The 24785-nt window shown below is 38.4% G+C and overlaps 1 protein-coding gene across 7 annotated transcripts in view; it reads right to left on the bottom strand.

The window, feature by feature from the left end:
* Window positions 1-24785, bottom strand: part of LOC101167142 (ryanodine receptor 1) — a 55832-nt gene that overhangs the window by 10293 nt on the left and 20754 nt on the right. Inside the window, exons 40-90 of one of the 7 annotated variants that reach the window (XM_011483492.4) lie at window positions 24615-24758; window positions 24229-24502; window positions 24023-24137; window positions 23817-23949; window positions 23638-23732; window positions 23429-23564; window positions 23155-23341; window positions 22728-22839; window positions 22521-22641; window positions 22219-22388; window positions 21904-22124; window positions 21734-21824; window positions 21512-21652; window positions 21260-21423; window positions 21094-21172; window positions 20827-20916; window positions 20606-20746; window positions 20436-20513; window positions 20295-20370; window positions 20084-20207; window positions 19663-19778; window positions 18908-18975; window positions 18687-18808; window positions 18498-18547; window positions 18259-18319; window positions 18049-18175; window positions 17844-17955; window positions 17681-17762; window positions 17469-17599; window positions 17075-17395; window positions 16752-16992; window positions 15273-15360; window positions 15095-15187; window positions 14649-14663; window positions 11976-12146; window positions 11825-11884; window positions 11610-11744; window positions 11295-11407; window positions 11121-11217; window positions 10929-11038; window positions 10792-10843; window positions 10609-10701; window positions 5755-5854; window positions 5602-5681; window positions 5441-5517; window positions 5260-5333; window positions 3651-3668; window positions 2152-2232; window positions 1978-2066; window positions 1228-1356; window positions 1045-1149 (exon numbers count right to left, since the gene is read on the bottom strand). In XM_011483492.4, the coding sequence (XP_011481794.1) occupies window positions 1045-1149; window positions 1228-1356; window positions 1978-2066; window positions 2152-2232; window positions 3651-3668; window positions 5260-5333; window positions 5441-5517; window positions 5602-5681; window positions 5755-5854; window positions 10609-10701; window positions 10792-10843; window positions 10929-11038; window positions 11121-11217; window positions 11295-11407; window positions 11610-11744; window positions 11825-11884; window positions 11976-12146; window positions 14649-14663; window positions 15095-15187; window positions 15273-15360; window positions 16752-16992; window positions 17075-17395; window positions 17469-17599; window positions 17681-17762; window positions 17844-17955; window positions 18049-18175; window positions 18259-18319; window positions 18498-18547; window positions 18687-18808; window positions 18908-18975; window positions 19663-19778; window positions 20084-20207; window positions 20295-20370; window positions 20436-20513; window positions 20606-20746; window positions 20827-20916; window positions 21094-21172; window positions 21260-21423; window positions 21512-21652; window positions 21734-21824; window positions 21904-22124; window positions 22219-22388; window positions 22521-22641; window positions 22728-22839; window positions 23155-23341; window positions 23429-23564; window positions 23638-23732; window positions 23817-23949; window positions 24023-24137; window positions 24229-24502; window positions 24615-24758 (5903 nt within the window). The remainder of the gene's footprint in view (window positions 1-1044; window positions 1150-1227; window positions 1357-1977; window positions 2067-2151; window positions 2233-3650; window positions 3669-5259; window positions 5334-5440; window positions 5518-5601; window positions 5682-5754; window positions 5855-10608; window positions 10702-10791; window positions 10844-10928; window positions 11039-11120; window positions 11218-11294; window positions 11408-11609; window positions 11745-11824; window positions 11885-11975; window positions 12147-14648; window positions 14664-15094; window positions 15188-15272; window positions 15361-16751; window positions 16993-17074; window positions 17396-17468; window positions 17600-17680; window positions 17763-17843; window positions 17956-18048; window positions 18176-18258; window positions 18320-18497; window positions 18548-18686; window positions 18809-18907; window positions 18976-19662; window positions 19779-20083; window positions 20208-20294; window positions 20371-20435; window positions 20514-20605; window positions 20747-20826; window positions 20917-21093; window positions 21173-21259; window positions 21424-21511; window positions 21653-21733; window positions 21825-21903; window positions 22125-22218; window positions 22389-22520; window positions 22642-22727; window positions 22840-23154; window positions 23342-23428; window positions 23565-23637; window positions 23733-23816; window positions 23950-24022; window positions 24138-24228; window positions 24503-24614; window positions 24759-24785) is intronic. The other 6 variants (XM_020708880.3, XM_020708881.3, XM_004076362.5 and 3 more) reach the window with 6 other exon arrangements.

Below are 24785 nucleotides of genomic sequence, written 5' to 3'. Positions count from 1 at the left end.
TTAATTTTTTAAAGATTCTAATGAGCAAAACTTAAAATCAACGCATGCTTTTTATTTATTGATTGCTACTGATGTATTCTGTCATTACTGGTACTTTTGTCAGTTTTAGCTCGTTTCAGTGACCACTGAGTTTCTATCATTGAGGGATTGTGCAGATATGCCCAGTTATGGAGCATGGATAGTGGAAGCTCTGATGATCAGGAAAACTCAGAGTCAGGGCATGGTAACACAAATGCCCCCTTGTTTGAGCAAAAGTGAAAGGGGTAAAATCAAGCTTTTGAGGGCACACGTTATTGGAGAACCTCCCTCTTGTCAATACAGCTCTGCTGCAATGCAGCCAAAGCTGAAGCCAAACATTATTTTGTGGTCTGATGACAAACCAAGGATCTCAGTGTACTCCTTATCTGAAAGATTCCAGCATCAAGGTCAGTTTTTGTTTCAATGATTCTCAGGGTTCTCAATGTCTCACAACACTTCTGGCAGACATTTTCTCACAATCGGACGGGATAGAAAAACGGCAGAGCTTTAATAGATTCACCAGTGTTCTGATTAACTCTGCTATTGGGTCAATAGCTACAACATTAATTACTTCAGCCTTAAGCTAGCCAATAGTATTGAATATTCCACAACTAATGACTATACTGGGATATTAGAAAGCTGCTGTCAGTTTGTGCCTTGATGGAAAATGACCAAATTCATTTGTTTCTATACAATTTAGAAAAGGTTATTTCCTGGTTAGACAAACATCTATTGGGACTTGAAGATTATGGAAGTTTCAAACGTCACATTTATACTTAGTAACAAGCCACAAAATGATAAGACACAGAAAGCTGAAGTGTAACTTGGGAAAAAGGATTTATCGGGAAAGCACTCAACTCCAAAGAGCATTAAGTATTTTTTTTCTCATGTTTTAACTCTGATTCTCTAACTCTCCAAAACACAGCAAATGAGAACTGAAAGCCTTAGAGTCTGACACAAAAATATTACAGAGTCCAAGGAATTGAACGTAATTAATCTGATGAATTAACTCAACTGAGTGAGTACCTGTGCCAGCTTCATCATCATATGTGCAAAGACATGAAGGAAGCCGACGATAGCATCCCACAGTCTGCTGTGGGCCAGAGACTGCTGGTTGCCAGTGCAGGGGCCCTGAAGAAGGAAGAAGAATGCAAAACCACATAAATACCTAATACCAACCAAATTTAAATGAAATTGCTCTTACTTTACCTGTATATATTCAGTTAAACTGTTGAAAATCTGCTTTGCCACGGTCATAGCTTTAGAGAAATTCTTTTTGCCTGGATCATCAATTACATCTTTGCCAGAGTAATACCAGTAAAAATCACTGATAGATTCCTTAAAAAGGGATACAAAAGAAAATGTTAAAAACTCTTGTCATTGCTAAATTTGTTTTTGAGTATTAACGTTACGGTAAATTAACAGATTTGGACATCGAAAGCAGCGAAAATGAAAAATGTGACAAATGTTGCAGTTTTTGTATTCCTAAGTTTATTCGCAAAGGTTTTCATTACTTTGCCCTGAAGGCACATTTGAGTTTTGAATTGGGAAAAATGGTGAAGCTACATTTTATGCAGCTGGCAAAAATCCAAAATCCAAAAATCCTAATTGTTAATTGAACTGGTAAAATTCTTTATTTTGATCTCGCAAATGCACATTTTACATTGCAATTTGAGTAATTACAGTGTTTGTACTTATGTATCATACGATGTTTTGTTTAAATTAAAATGTTTGGACAGCATATTTTATGTAATCCTTCGCAATGGACGCTTAAAATTTCAAAGCAAACACAGCCCTCTGTTTTTCTGCATTAAAGCTCTTATCAACTAATCGAATTTGACAAAAAAAACCACAGAGCAAGTCCTTCCTCCAATGAACTAACACTTGTTAAAATCCATAAGAATTTTTTTCATGAAGTTCAAATCATATGCATGAACATGTGTGAATGTGATTGTGCACCTGGAGTCGTAGGAGGTAATCTACAGTGCAAATGATGACATTGATGGTGGTCGTGCTTCCTGTTTGTGTCCGCAAGTAGTTCTGAAAATCTGCAACAAAAAGAAAATGGGACATTTGTTGTCCATCTTACTGCTGTGAACTCAGTCATTTCTACAGAAAATCCAGGATTCTCACCGTTATTGTGCCCTTCACAGAGCAGCTGCAAGAAACGGAAAAGGTCGCAGGTGAACTCATCATCTGCCATAACTTTTTCATCTGAAAAAAGTCAGCAATATAACATCAGTGCAAAATTAAGCCCAACTTTCTCCACATTAAACAGGGAAACATGTCTTAATTGTATTTATTGAAAGTTTAGCGGGGAAAAGGCAGAGTGAGGATCATAAATACTATGCATTTTTCAACTTACTGTCATTTCTGAAACAGATTTAGTAACAAAATACCATTTTCTTACTCCTAATGTGTTGTTTAAATATGAATAGTTAATAAATGACACAACACTAAATTACAAAATATTAACCTAGTGATACAATAGATGTGGTTGAAGAATTGTTTGACAGTCAAATTCTAAAACACAAGTAAGAGAAGCCATGATTGCATGCATGTGTGAACAAGCTGACATCACTTATTGACATACAGCCACATTGAAAACAAAGACCAAAAAAAGCATTGCTACAAACACAAACATATAAAAAGAGAAGGGTATGCTGTATTCAGGTGTGGACTGATCAAATGGAAATTACAAAAAAGAGAAATAAAAGATGTGTTATCAAATACACGACTGAAACCAGACCTAAAAAAGTTGAAACTACTGTTTGGAACTGGTAATGTTACTTTATTTAGTGCAGCTGGTATCATCCTCTTAAGTAAAATTATAAGACAGAACACTGTCATGACTTTCCTATTTGTAATTTATTCTTAAACATTATGTTTTAGGAATAAATTGTTTAGTGTTATTAAATACCAGCTCAGTGGCCTTGTGGCCCTGTAACTGGAAGGTCGTGGGTTCAAACCCAGGCCGAGTCATACCAAAGACTCGGCCTTTGGGAGCCGAGTGGGAATGGGAAAAAATGGGACCCTGCTTGGCACTCAGAATTAAGGGGTTGGATTGGGGGGTTAAGCCACTAAATGGTTGTGTCTGCAGCTCACCGCTCTATTGGGTCAAATGTGGAGAACAAATTTTGCACACCTAGGTGACAGATTGTGGGATATTAACTAACTTTAACTAAATGATCATCTACAACTGAATACGCACAGAAACTAGTGAGGTAACACATTTCCTGTTAAATAAGAGAGATTGGCTCATTGTCCACCAAAAATGCTGAATGGAATTCACTGTGTGATAAAGTAGAGTCAAGAAAAACATTTAATTTTAGATCATAAAAGATGTCAAACTGAGAGTAGCACAGCAGGAGCAACAGAAAATATTCTATATTGCTCAGAACCAAAAAGCCTTTTAAGAACTAGAAATGAAAATCCTGAACTTTATCACAGATTCCATTCTTTGCATTTTTTTAAATGAAAACTGCACACATGCTACATGAATGTGACCGATGGACAAAGACATCCAATCATCTCATGTAAAATCCAAACGTTAGAATAAAACAGTGATGAAGGCAGAGGACAGAAAGAGGAATGAGAGAACAGAGAGGCTGATGGAGAGAAACATGATTTACCCCGATCTAGGTTCAAGTCTGAGGACCATAAATGGAGGGACAAGGGGAGAGGTGGCAGTGATCGTGGGGAAAGGAGAAAGGATCAGTGTGGTGACAACAGTTGAGGACTAAGAGATGAGGAGGGGAGATTAACAACATTCCATGGCAAATTCATTCAAGTAGAACTTTAAATGAACCTACAGAATTAGATGGTGTTTGGTGAAGTCCAATAGGCAAGTCAAACTACTTAACATTCAAAGTGAAAAACCTGAGCCAATATAAGTTACAATACAAGTACAAAAAATGGGTTTCTTTGACACTTTTTCAGGCGTTAATAATTCTTCATGTTAGAAATCGAATCATTCAAAGATGGAAAAAAATTAAACTATAACCATGGTTGTAAGCATTCAGAGAAAATAATAATGAATTTTCATTAAAAATGTCTTATTATATCTGTTTATAATAAAATATCAGTCTGCACTTACTTAGTTTTTCTATGCTCTGGATTACTACTTTGAACCCTTGATATTCTCTGCACTCACCAGTGTGTTTGCCAATCCCTTTGGTTGTTTACATTGACGTAAGAATGATGCAAAACCCCTTTTTAGTAAAGCTTTCCTTCAAAATTTCAAAAAGATTTTCAGCTTTAAAATTTTTGGTTTGAAACGAACATAACAAGAAATGTGACTCTTATTTTTTTTATGTTACTTAGAATAAATCCTTGGAATGATATACTTAAGCTGAGGTCTGCCTGTTTTCAAATACATTTTTCACATTGTTTTGACCTTGTCTCATACATTTTTTTACCCATATACATTTGATCTACAACAGTTTTATTGGAAAATTTGTGTTTTTTGCCATTAAAAATAACTAAATTTCCTCTTCATTTTTGTTTTTTTTGTTCCATTTCAGGTTCATGGTGGAATTATTGTGTAATATAATAAAAAACATCTGAAAAAAATAGGCTGGGGTTTTACTAATAAGATGGATGCCGAATGTTGCCACAAAAACTGTTTCAAAGTTCAAAGATTTCAGTTGCGTAGTAAAAATATTAGAACAAATTTTAAAGAAAACACTTGATAATTTAATTTCTTTAGCAGTACGATTAAAAAGGTTTATGTCTTATTTTATTATCTTTACAGGAAATTACTGATTAAAAGAAAAAAGAAATTCAAGTAAACATGTAAGTTTATGCAATTTTTATTTAGCATTTCATATTGACAGTTGCATTCTGGGAATGCCATATTGGCTTTTTTTTTCTCCCCTTAGTCTCCATACAATAACCAAGCACTAACAATTGTCTGACATTTCTCCCTGGAGTTACACTCTGTGAAACTGTGAGATTTGTCATTTAAATTTGCTGCAGAGAAAATGTTACCCAGTGCCTCAGCTAACCTTTAGCATTAAAGGTTAACCTGGAGGTTTCAAATTGTTTCTGAGCATGTCTGCAGCTCACTGGTCTATAAGGAGGTGAGTGAAAAGTAAAAATGTGTCTTTCAAATTTTCGTGTTCACATTTTAGACACAGGGGGCAGCATTTTGTCCACTTGAGTTGCTGCAGTGCAGTAAAATCCTTTAAATCTATGTTGTGTGGAAAAAAAAGGACAGTTATGAATTGGGACCAGACTTACTAGTTCCTTCCTCAGAAACCATCCCGAGCCCCTCAGCTTTGTTCTGCCTTTCAAAGGCATTAAGATCCAGGACGCTTTTTTCAAAACACAAACACACAATTATTGCGGCTTTCTATGCTTTACCACACAAAAACCTAAAAGTGTTTCCAAGTATGTTTGTTTCAACTGAATCAAAACTGACCAGCACGTCTGCATCAAAGCCTGTATACTCAGAAAGAAACCCACATCCTTCTTGTCCTTCAAGTATTCCAACATTTTCTGACAATAAAAAAATAATATTGCTTTTTTTCATGGTTGTTTAACTGGCAAAATAAAGGATGTATTTGATCGAGAAATACTTACACGCTGAACCTCGCTATTTCCACCATTTAGAATGGAAATGCCCAGTTTAAGCGTTGTAGAAACCATTGGACCTGTTTCACCTGCAGGAGACATGAAACCATCAACCCACTGCATTTGAGCATTTTATTGGCCTCTGATAAAAAGCAAGACTACCTTTGCAGGCACTAATCATTTGCAGTACCATCTCTGCAGCTCCACGATTATGCAGCCTGGACTGCTGGTACAGGAGCCTCTGCTTTTCCATTTCTTTCTCCTGTTTTTCACATGAACAGCATCAGTTTTTGGTCTTGTTGTATTTGTGATAGAATTTAAATTGATGGAACAGACTCTGCTGATCAGATTTCAGCTAAAAGAAAGAAAAAGCCTAATGACAAAAGACATAGAAAGTTCTTAAAAGTTCTTGGATGGCAGTTTAGCTCAGGCAGTAGAGCAGACGACCGAAGGGTTGGTGGATTAATCCCCGCTCTCCCCAGCCAGCTGTCACCCCCCAAGCCTGGCCTGTCTGCAGCTCACCGCTCCCCCCAGGGGATGGGTCAAAATGTGGAGAAGAATTTCCCCATTGTGGGATAAATAAAGTATCCATTTTTTTTTTAAAGAAGTCCATTCCATAAATTCACATTCTCAGTTTTTTTTCATATTATTTGACTTCAAATCCCTAAGCTTAAACCTATTTAAACCTAATTTTTGAAATGGCATCCTTTGTCAAAAAGGCTTATTGGATAATACACATAGATAAGTAAAAACATGTCATGCACTTACCGTATATTTTACAATAAATATTCAGACAGAAAAATGCTCTTATTTTTACATAAAATTTTTGAAAAATTTCCACTCTGCATGCATTTACAAACCTAGGATATAGTTGTAAAATAAAAAGAGCCTATCCGATTATTGTACATTTCACCTCACTCCCATTAGTCATGGAGTTATAACACTACTTCTTCACGTTTGCTGTCTGGAGCAAGCGTTGGACTACAGGAAACAGCCTCCATGTCTTTTGAGTTTTAGTTTCCAAAGTATCTTAACTGCAGCACTCCTGCAACTAAGACAGTTTGGCAGGAAAATGCTAAAATAAAAAAAATAAAAATTCATTAAACACTAAATGTTTATCCCAAACTTTTAAGATTTCAATGAAATCCTCTATAGGGTGATCAAAGGTAGTTTGTTCATTTGGTGGATCCTTTTTAATTCAGCCATACAACATATAGGGTAGAAGCATCCCAAATAATAAACAGCATAAAAAAAAACAAAATATCTTGCCCACCTCCCTCCCTCCACACACCCACCCTTTGTCCCTCCCTCCCACTCTCACATGTTTTGCCGTGCTCTACCCACTATGTGTCATGCAACCGTACCTCAGTCTAGTGCCGCTGTAACTTCAATGTGAAATGATCATGAATTAAGCATGTGTGCAAGCTGGCTTTTAAAAATAAGCCTATTCCTTTTAGGGTTGCACCTTCTGCCCTGGCTTTCACTGTAGTCTTTCAGTTTGCTATGTGAGTGGGGGGGGGGGGGGTGGGGGGGGCAACATTGATCAGCATTCAGTTAATACAGACTAGAGGCGATGAAGGTGACAGAGCGACATGCAGTCGTGGGGAAAGACAAAGACTGACAGAAACCACGACGAAAAGTGTTTGGCTGAAAATGGATCAAGAAAAATTCAAAAGGATGCTGTCTTCACAAGTAAATAAAGAGTCCTTTGTTTAACAGCCTGGTGGTGATTTGTAATTTTCACCTGTGATTTTATCGTTGACCCCACTTTAAATCAGAGGAGCAGTGTGGAGCAAACCAGAACCTTTCATCTGCATCTTTTTCCTCCTAACGCACCACAAAGCAACAACTTTGAGGTTTGCTTTAAAGCACTCACTAATTAAAACATAGATTTTTAGCTTTACTAAGAGTATATTCAGATTGGAAAAATCATTGGTCCGGACCGAGTCCACTTGGTTTGGTCTGGGTCGACTCCTGTTTGGTCTGTATTGCCAACCGGGCATTTCTGATTCAAACCAAAGCTTGTAAAGAAAAGCATGTTACGAACAATCTCTTCAATCATTGGCCAGGAATTACAAGGTCAGAGCAAAGCAACAAGAGAAAGAATACGGGAAGTCCTGTGCTTTGTAATCATTATTAGTTCATTTATTCAAAATGTATATTTCGCTGACCAGTCTTGAACATCTTGAACATCACCGCAGGTACGACGCTTGTTTGTAAATGTCGTACTGAGGAAGACGACGGCTATGATAAGTGTCTATGACGTATAGATTGTCAGAAAAATGGTGTGAAAAGCAACGTTTATCATGTTAAAAGTTGCTCTATGAGCCTGCATTCCTCCGACTAAATTTCAATGAGCTGCTGTTTCTCATCGCTGCCTCACGTTTCTCTGCGGCTCTCTGTTTACATCATAATGCTCAACTACAGTGGCTGTTTTGGTACAGTTGTTCCGCTCTGAGCACGGAGTATTTTCAGACTGAGGAAACTCAGAGTGAACCCGAGGTCAGTCTGATTGGAAATTAAGTGAGACCCCCTCGAAAATGGGTCAGAGAGCGGTTGGAAGGTTTAAAGTCCCCCTCCGATAAAAATCATGTTTTTAAGGTTTTTTGCATTTCCAAGAATTAACCCTACATAGCAAATGGTAAATCTGAACCCCTTAAATGCCTCACAAAAAATATATATTTTTAAAATTTCTATAACTGTTGTCAACCTTGACAATGGGAATTATCCTGAAGCTACCATTTTAAACTGCCTTTTCATTTTTTCAAAGCTTTTGTTTAAAATTGTTTCCCCAGTTTGGAAACAAAACAACAAACAAAAAATAATTAAAGGGCCTATACCAGATAAAATAAATTGTTTGAGCTTTTAAGTTTTCCTTTGAAAGGAAACCCCAAAGTGGTATTTTGATCCGTTGAGACATTTCTGAGTATTCTTCTTAAAACCCTTAAAACCCTCTGAGCTCCAGCCCCTCCCATCCCACAAGCGAGTGGGTCCTCACGAGCTGATGTAGACATGTGAGAACACACGGAGCTAGCGGTGATCAGCAAAAACGCTTTCCTTTTATACGCACAATATGCACATCCACATTAGCAAAAGTTTGAAAGGTGGTTTGTTCTTGTGGGCGAAAGACGCAGACCCACTGCCGGGTCAACCGGGTTAACTTTGAAAAATCATTATTTTGTGTGCCAAAGGTAATATTTTATCATATACATAAATGTTGAATACAATGAAAGGCTTAAGAGTCGCATGGTGTAGGCCCTTTAAAGGAAACCTCTACGAGCAACTGTACCAGATAGGTGCAGCTTGAAAAAATTGGTGAGTGATTAAATAGACTTTTCATAAATTGCTGTTTGTTCCTCCTCCTTGTGTTTGGTAGTTGCAAACAATATGTGCACATTGTTTTGTTGCACATTAAAATGCTGTAATTATCACAATGGTTGAAAAAGACAAAACAGAAAGCTAGAACAATAAGTAATTGTCATGCATGTGCACATACATGTAACATTTATGTATCATCTACACCTCTGCTTGCAGAGCTGTCAATTCTCCATATTTGTACTTAATAAATGCGCAACAAGAACAAAAAGCACCAGTACTGTTAACTTTCAGCGTAATGATAGCCTCAGCTGGAACGTGGAAAGCACTGGGACTAAAGGAGGATGCTAATAGTCTCCTCTGCTTTATCTGCAACAGATACAAAGATTTACAGATGTAGCATGCTACACTGACTTATATTTGAAACAGTATTTAGAAATTAAAGCAACTTTGAACCAAAATTCATCAGGTGCCAGAAAATGACAGCAATTCTTTTTCCTCTTGAATGCACATGGGAAGTTCTTTAATACCACCAAAGAAGCTTATATAATCCTTAATCTAAAGACCTCCAGTATATTTTTATTTTTTGAGGCCATTCTATAAAAAAAGTATGCATGTCATTTTGGAAATGCATAAGATTGGCTCATTCTTGTCCTAAATAACAGTTTGTATGCTGGAAAAAAGTGTCTTTTTGTAGAGTACAGTAAGTACAGTGTATTTAGAAACTTGACATAAAAATATCCATTAAAGGCCTAAGGGGGAGTAACTGGTGATGCCTCTTAAAGCATACTATAAATAATGGCCTTTGTTCTCTGCTTGTTCGTACTGAGTGGAATTAGATTTTCTAAAAAGCCACATTTTTTTGCTGACGTTTGGATTTTATGACACCATCTCAATTTGAGCTGTTTATTTGGCTAGGTTGATTGCAGCTTTAAAGAATAATTGTTAGTATTGCAGTCCATATGTTTAGACTCAATCCAGATTAACAGTTAAAACATAGAAATCAACGCCTTGAAGACCCACTCCAATGAAAATGGTGTTTTTGTTGTTTTTATCATGTTTTTCTGATGTTGGCGGACATACATAAGAAAAATTAAGCTTAAAATTGCATTTCTGAGTATTTCTTTATTCAAATCCTTGTGAATCAAGAGCAGAAAAAAAATGCTGTTTGAAAAAGAGCAAATTTGTGAAAATACGCTGGACAGGCCACATCCTCCTTGCTCTGAGCTCTCAGCAACGAGGAGGGGGAAGGATGGACTGGGCTGTTTCCTGTCAACGATCGCTACTACTGAACTCCTGCTTCTCTGCAGAAGCTATGTCCTAGAAAATGATTTTGATTTTGGCTTAAAACGGCATAATCATAATTAAAATATCTCAAAAGATTATCAGAGTGGGGCTTTTAGGCCATTTAAAACTTGATCGTTAACTGAGATAGTGAAAATAATATAAAGTCCCATTTGGAAAATAAGTTTTTGCATCTGGATTGGAGTTTTCAGTTTCAAAGCAGCAGAAACTGTTACTCAAAAAAACACAACATACAGCATACAAACAGCAGGGACAAGACAGGAAGAGGTGATGAGACACAACACAGACGAGGAGAGATGTGGTTTGAATGTGAGGCTCTAATGATGAGGCCACTCAATGCGTCGAGAGCTACCGCTCCACTGTGTTCCTGGTCCCCTGCCCCTGGCCGCCCATTACCAGTTCTGACTGTCGCACCTCAAAGGGCAACTCATCTTCAGAGTTTTCCATCATATCCTCTCCCCCTTCATCTTCATCACCAATGTGGCAACTCTAAAAACACAGGAAAAAAACATAAATGCAATCAAATAAACAGTCTGTCAACAGTTAAAACAACATTTGTAATCCTTTGTGATGCCTCACCTTTGCCATAATGTCTGCATATGCCATATAGAGATGGTCTGTGTCAAGTTTACTAGAATAGAAACAAAAACTTGATTAGTTATGTTTTTTGCACACCCATTCAGCGAGAGCTCTGAACGGGGCTGCTGCAGCCTCACCTCTTTTCAGTCAAAGCCGTACGACTGAAGTGTAGAATCAGCTGATGAAGGGGATCCGGCTTTGTTTCCTTCTCCTCCTCCTCATCTCCTTCCTCTTGCTCCATTGCTTTCTGGAGTAAATGGGAAATTGACAGGTGAGAGACAGGGAGAAAACACAAATAGATCCAGATGACGGGATTGCTCATCACTCACAGATAAGTCATCTATCATTCTGTCTTCAAATGAGAATCCCTCAGTGTGAAGCCAGTTACGCTTGTATCCCTCCAGAAACATGTTGGAGGCTCTGTGTCTGCGAGGACCAGATTTTTTAAAAAGAAACTAGCAACACAGTATATGCTGCATCAAACTTAGAGGCATTTTCATCACCTTGCAATGTTGTACAGGGGTGTCATCCTAAAGCAGGCGACCACGGCTCTGCGTCTCTGCTTGGACAGAAGCTTGTGCCACACCATCTTTTTGGACTTGAAAGGATGCTCTGTCTAAAAAATTGAGATAATTTCCTCTGTAACTGTCAGGTCTTTTAAAGAGTTAATTCTACTTTTACTTCATATTTGACAAATCAAAGTGGTGAAATTAAAGTGAAAGAAAATGATAGAATCAACAAAAATAGTTAATGGAATGGATTCAGGGGGGGAAAAATAAAAATGCAAAATGCTCTTTTTCCTGAAATCAGGTTCTCACCACTTCAAGGTGATAGAGTACAGCAGAAACCTCCTGTACTCTCTTCACAACCTTCATAGGAGCATCAGCATCTTCAGCCTTCCCTGCCATCTCTTTGTAAAGAGCCATTTGCCAGCGCATAGACGGATTGTCAACCTTCCAACAACAAAAGGAGCTTCAGAATTTTTCAAATCACAAACGCCAGCCAAAATGACAAGTACGAAAACCTCAGACACCTTGCCCTGAAGATGTAGGTTGTTCTGTAAAAACTCCCTTACTTCTTCATCAGTGTCTCTCTGCAAAGAAAATATAGGCAAGCATTACCAGTCCAAAAACAAATTCACTACATATGATTAATGGAATAATGTAAAAAATAGTTAAAACTACCAAAGAGTATCGGATTTTTGCCAAGTTAATGAGCTCTTGGTCGGCAGGAGAGCACATGTTGAGGCCTATGGGGAGCATCTTTTTCAAGGCAGCAACAATGAGTGATGTCTGGACAGAATAGCGATCGCCTCGTCTCTTTTTCTTTGTTCGTTCCGTATCTGAACCTCCACCCTGTGAACACAGATGACAAACAACAAGCATTCAAAGCATCCCATCAAATTTTGAAGCTGCAGCAACTTGGGTTTTACAAATTCTTCACTGTAATAGTAAATTTTTTATATTGTGTTTTGGTTGACTTTGGTGTGGGGTTGTCCAGTACACAATTTAAACAATTCAGGGTAAAATAAGTGTATTGAAACCCATAAAAGTTGCATGATTAACCACAACTACTGAGCAGCTAGCTAACCTTAGAGGTATTTCAAAACTGTCCAGTGCTGCGATCTGTTCTAATAACTCTGAAACCTGAAAAATAATTATTATTTAATAAATATTATACAGATGGGTATGAAAAGTTAATGAGAGCCTTCATTAAGAAATATTATTCGCTCACTCTCATTTGTCCATTGTACAGTCACTGCACTTTTTGCTCTCTGAGCTCAGAGTGATAAGTAAAGGCCACAGTGAGGGCAAATAAGAGGTATAGCTGCCTTAGAGAAAGCAAAGCTGCAAGGAATGGGTTTGTAAAAGGGCAAATTAGTAGTAATTTAATAAAACCATGCAACAGAAAATATGTCATCCAGATGAGACTTCAATAAATGGGTTTTACAAACAGAACAATTATCCAAAACAATTTTTCTTTCATGGTAAATAAAACGTGTTACAAGATGTAGGTAAGGAGCAAAACTCTTTTGGTTAGACCCATTAGCTGCAAGCTGACACGATAGAAAAAAGAAAAAAACTGCCCTCCCCATCTAAATTCCTTCTAGTTTAATAACAGGTTTTTTTTATTATTTCTTTTTCTTTTTTTAAATAACCTCCCAAATGTCAACTTATCTAACTGCAATTAAGCATCCATCTCTGTGATTATGTATTATCTATGCTATGTTTTGTACACTAATATGTTGGTTTACAGATTAAAGACCCACTCCAATGAAAATTGTGTTTTTAACATGTTCTTGTAGCATTTTTTCTGATAATGGAGGACATAAAAAAGAAAATTAACATTTAAACTGTGTTTCTGAGTAATTTTAATTAAATTGAGAATCATAGGAAAAAAATGCTATTTATAATAGCTTGTAGTTTTTGCATAAAATCTGCAATCAGCAGGCCACAAGCTCCATTCTGATGCATCCACTTGTAAACAGATCGATCCATCTAGGCCACATTTTTTCTTTCCTTGTCTAAGGTGGCTCAAAACTCGGCATCTGGCTGGATAGTTCCAATATTACTCATGATTTTTGTAAGCTAACAGGAGAGTGTGTTTAAAGGGATGATTAAGACAAATTATGACAAGTTCACTCTGCGGCAACAACTCAGAGGTGAATTTTTAATGAACTACTGCCGCCCTGCAGAAACTATGTCCTAAAAAATGACTAATTTTTTTTTATTTTGTCTACAAACAGCATAATCATGATTAAAAGGCCACTGGGAACACTTTTACAATAGATTAAAAGATGATTGTAGTGGGACTTTAAGGAGACTATAATCAACATGTCACTTAAAAGAGAACTTGTGCTGAAGGCTGTCGAATTCTATGACATTATCATGGTCTGCTGGGTTCATCAGAAGGATTGTTGTTTTTTTGAGAAAACTATTCTCCAAATTTAAATTTGAGGTTTAATCATTGATATAGGAAAGATAACCGACTAAGAAGGTGATACTCTGAGCACTTTATGTGTGACTTGGGGTCTCATTGTTATTCACAGCTGCCAGTCTATTAATAACAAATTCTTTCCCATGTGTGTTCATGTTATGGGAGAAGTTTAAAGGGTGCAAAGCTGTTTGGGGAATTTACAATTGCCAGTTAATATATAGGTTAGACTCGGGATACAATATTGAGAAATTTCTTTTGATTAAATGTCAAACTGTGTGTTAGTGTGGAAAGTTTAAGGAAAGTAAACCATGATGTGTCATGGGATTTAAAAAAAGAACAGCACAGAGAAAGCCTACACCTCCTAGTGGAGAAAAGCTACATTACAAAACTTACAGGTCACCTCCCTCCCCTCCCCTCCATGGAAATAAAAAAAAAAGTAAGACAAAGTAAAATACTTGTACATCTATGATTAAAAAAGAGCAAATGCAGTGAAAGCATGATGGCACTGAGCTCTCACTGCCACGTTGGGCTTTATGTAAAGCTCAGTGTCATGAGCCCAACTCTACAGCTGTGTACTTTCATCAAGCGCCTCCAGACTCCCCCCCTCACACACTGGCAGGACTGGGTTTGGCTTATACACCTGGCCTCCCCATTTGTCCATTGATGCTTTGTGCAAATAAAAGCAGTATCAAAACCCTATCAATATGTTTTCCACAAGATTGTGTTTAGACGTGCTACAAAGCATTTCAAGCATTTCTGCACAAGATTTAGAGCTCATATTTATATATATATTTGTGTGTCTATACATTAGGGTATATTTGGATCAGATGTGCCAGTGTGCTGGGGGGGTTGATGAAAAGTTCCCCCAAAGTGAGGTGCCATGCGATCAGCACAGCGGTCGTGCAGAAACAAATTCTAACCTCTGTGTCCCCGCCCTGGAAACCCAGCAGCAACCCAACAGAAGAAGACAGTGGACAGTCAGAGAGAGAATATAGTTAAACAAAACTGCTTCTTTTTCCTCCAAAAACTGGAATTCAAGTCAAACCTCAGACAGTCACGACAATTTAAACCAAGGCCATTGAACAAGAGATCCGGAAAGGTATGTTTGAAAAAACAAGAAGCCAAATTTTCAAAGGCAGTTTAGTCCTATTTTTGCTAATACAGATAAAAAAGAACATGTATTTTGATATTTTTAAACCTTTATTTATATATAAACAATTTACTAAAAAGCAAGAGGATTTCTAATCAAACAAAAATGAATAAAAGCAAAGAAGAATTTCTGGGACATAAGTTTGTCCTGAAGACCTAAAGATAGTAATCAGAGATGTAACGGTACACTGGCGTTTGGCCCGTTTGCACGTCTTACCTTGCTCATTTTGCTCTTGCTGTCAGCAGTGAGGAATGACATGTTATTAATTTCATTCATCACCACAAAGTTCTGCTCCTCCCGCTTGAAGTTCTGTCGAGCGCAAATTAAGAGGTGTCAGAAAAAGAAAGACTGCCTTTCTTCAGTTGTCTTTAAAAAGCAAAATGGAGAAGCTCACATGAGACTTGGACCAGAAAATGAAAACCTCTCCGACCATTCTGAAGAGTTCTTCTGCATCTGGGTCAGGACATGTCAGCCACCTCGCCCTGATGCAGAGAAAGTACTTTAAAAAATGTTCCAACTCATTACCTAAACATTTAAAATGAGTTATTGGCTGAAGAAATTTAACATGACATTGTCTCTCAAAAATCCTTGATTTGAAATTCCAAGAAAAATTGATTTCAAAGGTCATATATGTAAGTTGGGCTTCTGTGACTTTTTCATGTGAAGGGTCATAGTATAATTTTTATTTATTTATGTATTTATTTATTTATTTATTATGACAATATTTATCATAAAAACAAAATATATATGCACCAGTATAATCAGAACAGCATGGTTTCTATGTGTTTTATTGTTATTACAATAATCTATAAGTATTTCAATGTGCATTAGTGACAGTGGTGATGTCCTATATTCTATTCATGAAGTAGTCAACAATTTAGTTATGGTTGTACACCCACCAATGCTAGCTACCACAAGCTTTCCATCTCTGTCATTGGTGTTGATAAGTGTTCTTTTTTTAATTAAATGTCCCCATGGACCACCTCAAGCAAATACAAAAACAAACTTTGATCATGAACTCTTCAAAATAAAAGTGTCCCATGTGAACACAGAGCAAAGTGATTGAAGGATCTTTCACATTGCACTCCTTCAGATCCTGCACTGCACTTCACCTAAATTCTTTTTTCTTTATCTGAATTGCATGGCTCATTCCAGAAAGGATTTACCTTAGTCGCAAGCTTTTCCATGGGAAAAATCAATTGAATATATTTTAAGACTCACTCTGATGAAAATCATGCTTATGATTTTTTTGTGGCTAAAAACAGCAGCATTTTTCTGATGATGGAGGACATTTTAAGCTCAAAATTACATTTTTGTGTATTTCTTTATTCTAATATTTGTGAATCAAGTGAAAATGGAAAAATGACAGTAGAAAAGGATTGTATTTGGGATCTAGAAAATACGCTGGGTGGGCCACAAGCTCCCTGCTCTGAGCTCTTAGCAACAGGAAGGGTGGGGGGCGCGGGGTTGTTGCACACCAATGCTCCTTGAAAATGACGGGTTTTTTTGGGCTAAAAACAGCACAATCATTATTACCCAAGGAAGGCTGTTACAATAGATCAAAAGATGATCGGAGTGCGGCTGTAACCCTTGTGCTATCCTAGGCACTTTAACATTGGGAGTTGAGTCATCTAGACCCACTAGACAGCGCGCTGAACCTTTTTTCTTCAATGATTTGTGAACCTCACTGGTGTCCATGGATAACATGAAATCTTTCCACCTTTGTCATGGTAGGGAGAACACGTCAATGTAAGGGTGGGGTCATCTAAGATAGCACAAGGGTTAAGTTAAGAATATCCACCAGTATGGAAATATTTGGATTAATTTGGTTTTATTAGAAAAGAACAGAAAACAAAAACCCATTCTATTGTACCTGTTATTGTCCACGTAACGAATCAGTAGAGGATAGAGAGCATACAAGTCTCTACAGAGGACAGCAAACTCATCTCGTATGGTGCCATCCTCCTCGTCACCTTCTGTCTTCCCCTCCATGCGTAAATGGTCCTCCTCTGCCACCACCTTTGAGGTGCGCTTCTTCAGCTTTTCCATTGTTGGAATAAAGTGGGATTTAAGCATTTCTGGCTTTGCCCTGCTGACTATAGGCTGTGAAAAGACTGCATATACAGACATATAACAATTTTACCAGGAAAAAAATATATAAATGTGTCATGAAAAAGAAAATTAAAAAGTGCTCACCTGCCAGCCTCTTCATCCACGATGCCTCATCAATACCCAGGTTGTTGACTACGATCTTCATGATGCTGCCCAACAGTTGATTAAGATGTTCGGATGTCACCTCGGTGCAGAGTTGACCCTCCATTTCAGGAAAGTTTTCAAACCCTCTCTCCCACCAGCGCGGCAGATAATTACACAGCATAGGCAAAGTGATCTCAATGACATGTGGCATCTCAGTGTAGCGAGCCCCCGACTCTGCCAAGTCTCCAATTTCTTTAAGGAGAGCATCAAGCTCTGGAATGTCTAGACATAATTCTTGGACCTCGTTGGGAAGGCCCAGGACTTAGGATAGAGAAAGAACTAGAATCAAAACTTTGCTGGAAGTTACTATCAGAAAAAAAGGTTTTGAACTCACTAGCTCTCTCTCGAGGTGTCTTTGTTGTGTAAACAGAGAAAGCATTATATTTGTTTAGATGGGGTTCCAAGTAAGCCACTGGCATGGCTGCTGCAAGATGAGCGAGACACTCTCCCAAAGCTGGTCTCTGCCTGAAAACATCAAGAAAAGAGCAAATGTCCTCACGTTCTGAATACTTAAAGAACTAAAACAGCCTGTAATTCTGGAAATACCTTTCTACGTGTGGGTTCTTGACAGTCCCTAAAGAGTAGATGCTACACATAATGCGATAGCAGGACATCTGCAGATCATCCACTGAGACAAAACTAGAAGTGTCAGACAAAATGATTCAATCCAGAAAATAGCACAAACCTATATATCACAGAGAGAACTCACATATAACATCATCTCCAAACTGGTGTTGGGCAATATGATCAAACAGGGAAGTGAGCACGGGGAGGAGGGCGATGGTTGTGTAGTTGATGTTCTGAGAAACGCCTTTCACTTGCTTTAGAGAAGCAGAAAACAATGATAGTCTCTTGGTTGATCAAATCAGTATGCAATCAACTTTATTAATGGAAATATCTCAAACATTATAAACCTGGTTTCCTTTGGATACTTTGCCCAGTTTAAGATTTTCTACCATCTTCTCTATATCATCAGCTGCACTTTCAAAGAAGGACCGCAGACCTGCTTTTACAATCTCAGGCCCTGACTTCATGACCGTCCTAAAGGAAAAACCGTACACCTTATGTAAAACCGAAAGAAAACCAAGTGTGGAATCATGCTGTTAATTTTTGTCATACTAAACCTTGCATCCAGTGACCGAGCCAGTATATGAAGACAGTTAACGATAGCCGAAGCGTCTGTTCCTGCACACAGAAATACAGCTTTTCTAAAGACAAACCACCAAACACTTTATGTTCTGCTTTGGTCTACGTTGTCATTTTTCTTTTATTCACAAGCAAAGATTTTGCTCTAAAGGAAAGTATGACAGATGCAAAGAAGGTAAAGATTCCGAATCAGTATCCTTAAGAATAGGGACCTTACCAAAGAGAGAAACTCTGTGCCTCACCAACGCAGACATTTTACAGAAGATACTGTGAGGACGAGAAAAGGAAACAGGTGGAAAGAAAAGGGCAAAGCCAGGAAAAAAAGAAAGAGTTTCATTTCTGGAGGAATGAGGTGCATTTAGAAAAATACACCCACTCTGTGCTTTGCACCACAAAGAGTGTTCACCTTGCAATCATCTCCTTCTCTTTATTGGAGGAGTGACCCCCACTACCCAGAACCTTTGCAGGTGTTGATAAGAAGTAGAGGCAGTGGTTTTTAAAATACTGGTTGATCAGGGGCATCAAGATCTATAATAGAAACATTTAATTAACTCAATACAGCAAGAAAGTTGAGCTGTTTTTTTTCTTAAGAGTTTTCAACATGAGAACTCCACCTTGCAGACTCACCTTAGCAAAGAATTTGATCTCTTGTTCATGTGGAGACTTTTCCACTCGTCCACTGCTGACCACAGCCTCTGCAAGTCACATTGTACAAAAAATGTTTCATGGATACTTGGAGTTCTCAGCCTTTTATACATTCAAAGCCTTAGTCACAACCGCCCTCACAGGTGGATACGGGTTGTCTGTGAGGGAAAATGGGCAACAGTACCAGGCACACAGGTGACCCACAAGAAAAAACAAGGTCATACAGAAAATGTGCATGTGCTGCAGGTGAATACCTATACAACACACAAGGTTTTTTCAACCCCAAATCCTGCGCACTACACAAGGAGCTTATTAGTGCTGTTCATGAGATAAGTGCACACTTTTTGTGGGCTATTTTGCACTGACTATAAGAAATAGACAGAGCTTAGTTAATGTGGACATCCCAATAACATACTAACAACAAGAGTGTGGCATAAGAGCATTGTACCACGACCAACTCTAGCCTTACGAATACTTCACAATACCTTTACCTCACGCATGACAATTGCACATTCCATTTTTATGATGTCCCATAGGGTGGCCACACAAGTCTCAAGGATACTGCAAGATACTGTACCTGAGCTCCCCTTAAGATGCAGCCGCTCCTGTCTACAGCCCTCCATGAACGCAAACAACCCTAAAACCTGCAGCACCTGTACACGTCAACCCCCTGAACGCATGCATGTGTCAAAGGCCTAAGCAACAGTATTTCTTTTCCAATAGTTTTACAATGTTACCAAGATGAGCGATGAACTCTTGAGCAATTTCCATCCATTTCAACAGCTTCCGCAGGAACCCATAAGCAAACCTCTTCTCTATGGATGATATTTCTGACTCCATGTCTTTCAAGCCCCTGAGGAGAAAACAAATCAAATGTTTGAAATTCTTTTATTTAAATACTTGCTTAGTGTGTACATGTGGTTGATACTGGTTGACACTTTAACCCTGAAGAGATTTTTATAAAATAAATGACTTTATGATATATAGATATATATATTTGTTTTCATTTTTAGGAGTCATCTATAACTTTAGTTGAAAACTTTCATCTTTTTTTTTTTTTGTACGTTAAAAGTTGTTTCAATGTCTAACATCTGTTCAATTGGTCCACCTCACCGATATAAAAACAGGAATGGCATTTAAAAAAGTCTGGAATTTTACCGAGTGACAGCATATCCATTAAGCTGCAGGAACTTGAGCAACTCATAGGCCTTTTCTCTGTCTCGTGCCTTCTCTTTTGCTGTCAGTGTATCATAGGGAACCAGAAGAGGGTGTGTTCCTCCACCTTCCAACAAAACATTCAATCAGAAGCATTTAAAAAAAAGACTAATCTTTTGTTATCCATATTTCTTCAGGCATAAATATACTTCACCCTTGGCCTGCAGCTCCAACTTCTTCTTACGCCCCCATGTATTATGATAGTTTTCTGCAAGTTGCTCTGCCATTGACTACAAACAGATGTGAATGTTAAAAAACTAAAGAAAACTGAAAGTTTAAATTTATAGGGGCACACCTGCAGGTCTCTGGAGAGAGCCATGTGTGAGATGTCAATGGGCTGAGGACTGTAGCCATGGCTGGGGTCATATGTTGCCTGGAACATAAAAAAAAACAATATTTAATATGTTATAAAAAGTGCCGACATGTCACTTAAAATTAGTGATTTTTTTTTTTTATTGTTGGCACCTGAGCAGTTTGAGAGATTTTTCGAGCTGTTGCTTTCTTCTTCTCTGACTCCTCTTCCTCTCTAGCTTTTTCAATGTTCCATTCCCATGCCAGCATGGCCTTAATTGACTCTTTGATTGGCCAGCGGTAGATCTCTTTGTCCTTGTTGTCAAACACTCAGTTTCAGTAGAAAGAATTAAAATGACATAAAAGCATCAAGTCTTGGCTTTCAGTGAACTCACCTTCTCTGAAAAGGTTTTGTATGGTCTGAGCATGGGATGAGTTTTTGCATTTTCATCTAACACCTCCCCGTATGACCAGTTGTTCTGAATCTATAAAAAACACAAATTTACAACAGAAAAAAGAACTATTTGTGCAGATATTGTTCCTTTTTTACTTCACTGTCAACATAGATATAGTTTTTTGAAACATTTGTGTTTTAAAATAAACCAAAATGAATGCGTAAATTAATCAGAAATTAGTAAAATGTTATGAAAAACTAGATGTACCTTTTCAAAAGCCCATTTGTCATGTGTGTATTCAGCATACTTGTTGATGAATGGATCCAGCCTTTCTGGGATAATTGTGCTGTGGTTGGAAGAAGAACCTTAAGTAAGCTTTAACATTAAATTAGCAAGCATCCGTTGATGTTTTTAAGGAGACATATTTTCTCACTTTGTGGCATCGATTGGTTTTGGATCAAAGTTTCCCTCAGCATCTACCGATGCCTTTTTCTCCGTTTTAGGGCAGTAGCTGGCATCCACATAATCTGGAGGGATGGCTCCGGCGATGGCACAGATGCATGGCATTGAAATTTTGAATATTTCAGCATCAAATTTCTGGAATTATGACATAATAGTGTTACAAAATGTACATACATTAACTTTAGGGTTCAGAAAATATTTTTTTAATTCAATGAGAGTCCACCTTGTGAGCCAGTGACTCAAAAATCCCCCAGAAAAGTTTGCGGGTCAGATGCAGTTCCTCTTCTGAGGCAACTCCAAAGTTGGCCCAACCATTAGGGAGGCAATAATATTTCCAGCAACGCTCATAGTGATTGGTTAGAAGCTGCAAGAAAGTAAATCATTTACATTATTATTTAAAATTAAGCATAAATAAAAAGAAAGTTGACATAAAACTGTTTCCTACTTTGAGAGGCATTTTGGCATATTCATTAAGGATGGGCACATCAAACACCAGCCGTCTCAGCAGGTGCTGAAGCATGGATGGACGCAGATGCCTTAAGGGAAAGGTAGATCATGCTTACAAACCTGGCACAATAATATCACCAGACAGGCTCTTAATGGAATTCATTTTACTTGCACAAAGCCATGAGGCATTCTTCAATGATGTCTCTCTGAGCCTTTGTAAAGGCTCGCCCTCGAGACAGCCGATAGATGGTGTGGAGCATTGAGTCAATCATAATGGCTCTGTGGTCACTGCCAGCAAAAAGGGGCGCACACTTTGTGATGAGAGGCAACACAGCAGAACACAGGTATCGGTTCAAAGCCAGAGCCATCTCTGTGGTGCTGAAAGCAGCCTGTGGGTAAAAATATCCAAACACTTTGGAGAAAATCTCTAAAATACTGGTTCCTTATGGTTTCACATTACAGAAACTGGTGTATTTTGCTTACCGTGTCGAGAGAGGAAGCAGCCCTCATGTCTGGCAAAAAGCCCACCTCAAGCACATGGAGCAGGAAGTCCTGGTTGTCAATGCCATAAACTCTGTCCAGGAACAACACCATGGGAGCCTTGTGATCTGGCACAAAACTAGCTGACATCTTTGGCTCGATAATACTGTTGTCTATGCACGACGTGAAGAAAATATAGATGAAAAATCATCAAAAGGATGCAAATCAGTAGAAGAAACTTGTATAAAAGTCTAAAAATATTAATTAGGATTAAAAGAAAACTCTAACAGCCACTGCCTGCTTACCTTTCCCAAACGAAGGAATCTGCAGAGGAAGACTGACAACTCCCACCAAATCCTCAATGGGAACAAGAGATCTCAGGATGGCTCTGATTCTTAGGGCTTCTCCTTTGCCAGCTTGAATCAACTTTACGAGAAGAAAAATGACCATGAAATCAGAGTTGGTAATTCCAGCATATCACTTTCTGTTACTTCTCACTGCAAACTGCCTACATGCATCTCCGGGGCACAGCGGCCCAGCAGGTCTATAAGAGCAGAGTAGAAGGACATGATGGCATTTCCCAGGTGCACCCTGTTCTCCTCGTGTTGCTCCTCTCCTCCAAACCTACAATGATAAACAAACATCCCTATAAACTTACAACTGGACAAACAACAAAACTGTTAAAAAATCCACAGTTTTATTGAATAATTTCAGTTCTCAAATTTTCCAACTTAACTTGTACCATGGAACTTTCAGTAACTTAATATCCAGTTTGCATGTGTCACCAGAAATATTATATTTAAAGCAATAAATATTTCTTGTGAACATAAGCATCACATGTCTGCTAGTTTGATGTGTAAAACTTAAAGCATAAAAACTTTTAACTGGCACTGTGTTTTCTGTAATCAAAGTGAAAAAGGAATAGTTCTATGTGCTTACATGGGAAAACGTCTGTCTTTCTTTACACTGGGACCATCCCTTGCAGGGTCCTCTGATATTTTGATGGCTTCTTCTATGGCAGCCAGGAGTCCATTTCCACCCTCCCCCCTCAGAGCTGGACCAAAGCACTCAGGTCGGCGGATGAGAAGACGTACGACCACGTTGGCATTCTCTTCCACGCTTTCCCCTGAGGAGCAAAGACAACAATGGATTTAAAAACTCCCAAATCTTTGTATAGTAATGAATTACAGCAAGTTGAAAATTTGAATCTGACCGTTTACAAATACAGCAAAACGAAGAAAGTCAAGGTATTTTTCTCCACCACAGGGATTCCAGCCAATGTCAGGGTAGCCTTTAGACAGCAGCATGGGACAGCTCTGAAGTCCACAACCAGCCAAATACTTCACCACCTAGAAAAAATATCACCGCCTATCAAGTTTTAAGTCAAAAATATTAACTTGATAGGTGGTATTTTTATTTTACCATTTCTAAGTCTTGCTCCTGGAGAGCCAGTGCGAGTTCATTATTGTCGATGCAAGAGGCCGCCGCCACATCCAGAGGAGTGGAGCCTCTCATTCCTAAACACACACACTTCATTACAGATTAGTTCTAATAAGAGAAAGTTCTTGAAAAATGAAGCAGAATTAAACCAAGACAATCACCAAGACCAATGCCACTGTTCTGCAGAAGGTAGCTGAGGTGATCAAACATCGAGCGCTGGTTCTGACGACTAATGCGACAGAAATAGCAGAGAAAGCGACAGCAGTTTGTCACCACTCGAGGGAATCTGATCTCCTATTAAAAAACAAACTGTGTAAGTCTAAATTCTAATTTTTTTGTCATTATTTTCAACTGCATATACATTTACCTTTGAGTCCCCTCCGCCCAGCACATTAACCATGACTTCCATCACAGTTTCATGCATGCCCAGAGCTCGCATCAGGTTGGGGTGCTGATAGAAAACTCTGTTGCTCATAATGTTCCTTAAAAAGACAGAGAGTGCAGTGGAGCTGTGTCACACATATTCATCACACAATAGTTTAAAGAAAATACTATCAACTAAAAAAAACCAACCCAATGCTTTGAATTATGAGCCTCTCCTCTTCTGGACCCATCTGCACAATAAGCAGTGACCGGATCTGACCCAAGCATTCCAGCAGGTCCATGGTGTCCTGAATGGACACTTGATTGATGGTGTAAGCCTTGGGAAGGGCACGCATGAGCTCACCCAGCCCATCATACTGTCTGTGAAGGAGGCTGAACATCATACGCACAAGCTCTGGGTTCTGGATAAATGACTCTTGAGCCCAGTGGATCATGGTATGGGAAATCAGCTCCTGTAATGTGCCTGGTACAAAAAGACAGACGATGAAGCATTAAACTTGTAGTCATTAGTAACTTTGCCATGTGGTGTAAAGTGAAGGAAGGTTGTCAGTGAAATGCTAAAATAAGAGGCTCACTTGGTTTTTTGTCTTCCTGGGTTTCAGGCTCTATCTCCACCTTCTTTTCTCTGAATTTCTTTACTTTTTCCAGCAAGTGAAGCAAACGTCCACGGACAGAGTTGTCCACTACCTCCTCCTCCTCTTCCTCTTCAATGTGAACACCTAAAAGAATAAAAAAAAAGAGGTCTG

Source organism: Oryzias latipes, chromosome 14 (genome assembly GCF_053564925.1).
Source record: "Oryzias latipes strain Hd-rR chromosome 14, Olatipes_Hd-rR_3.1".
Lineage (NCBI taxonomy): Eukaryota > Metazoa > Chordata > Actinopteri > Beloniformes > Adrianichthyidae > Oryzias > Oryzias latipes.
The sequence above is the reverse complement of the archived record's forward strand: the minus strand, read 5'-3'. Positions and strand labels throughout refer to the sequence as shown.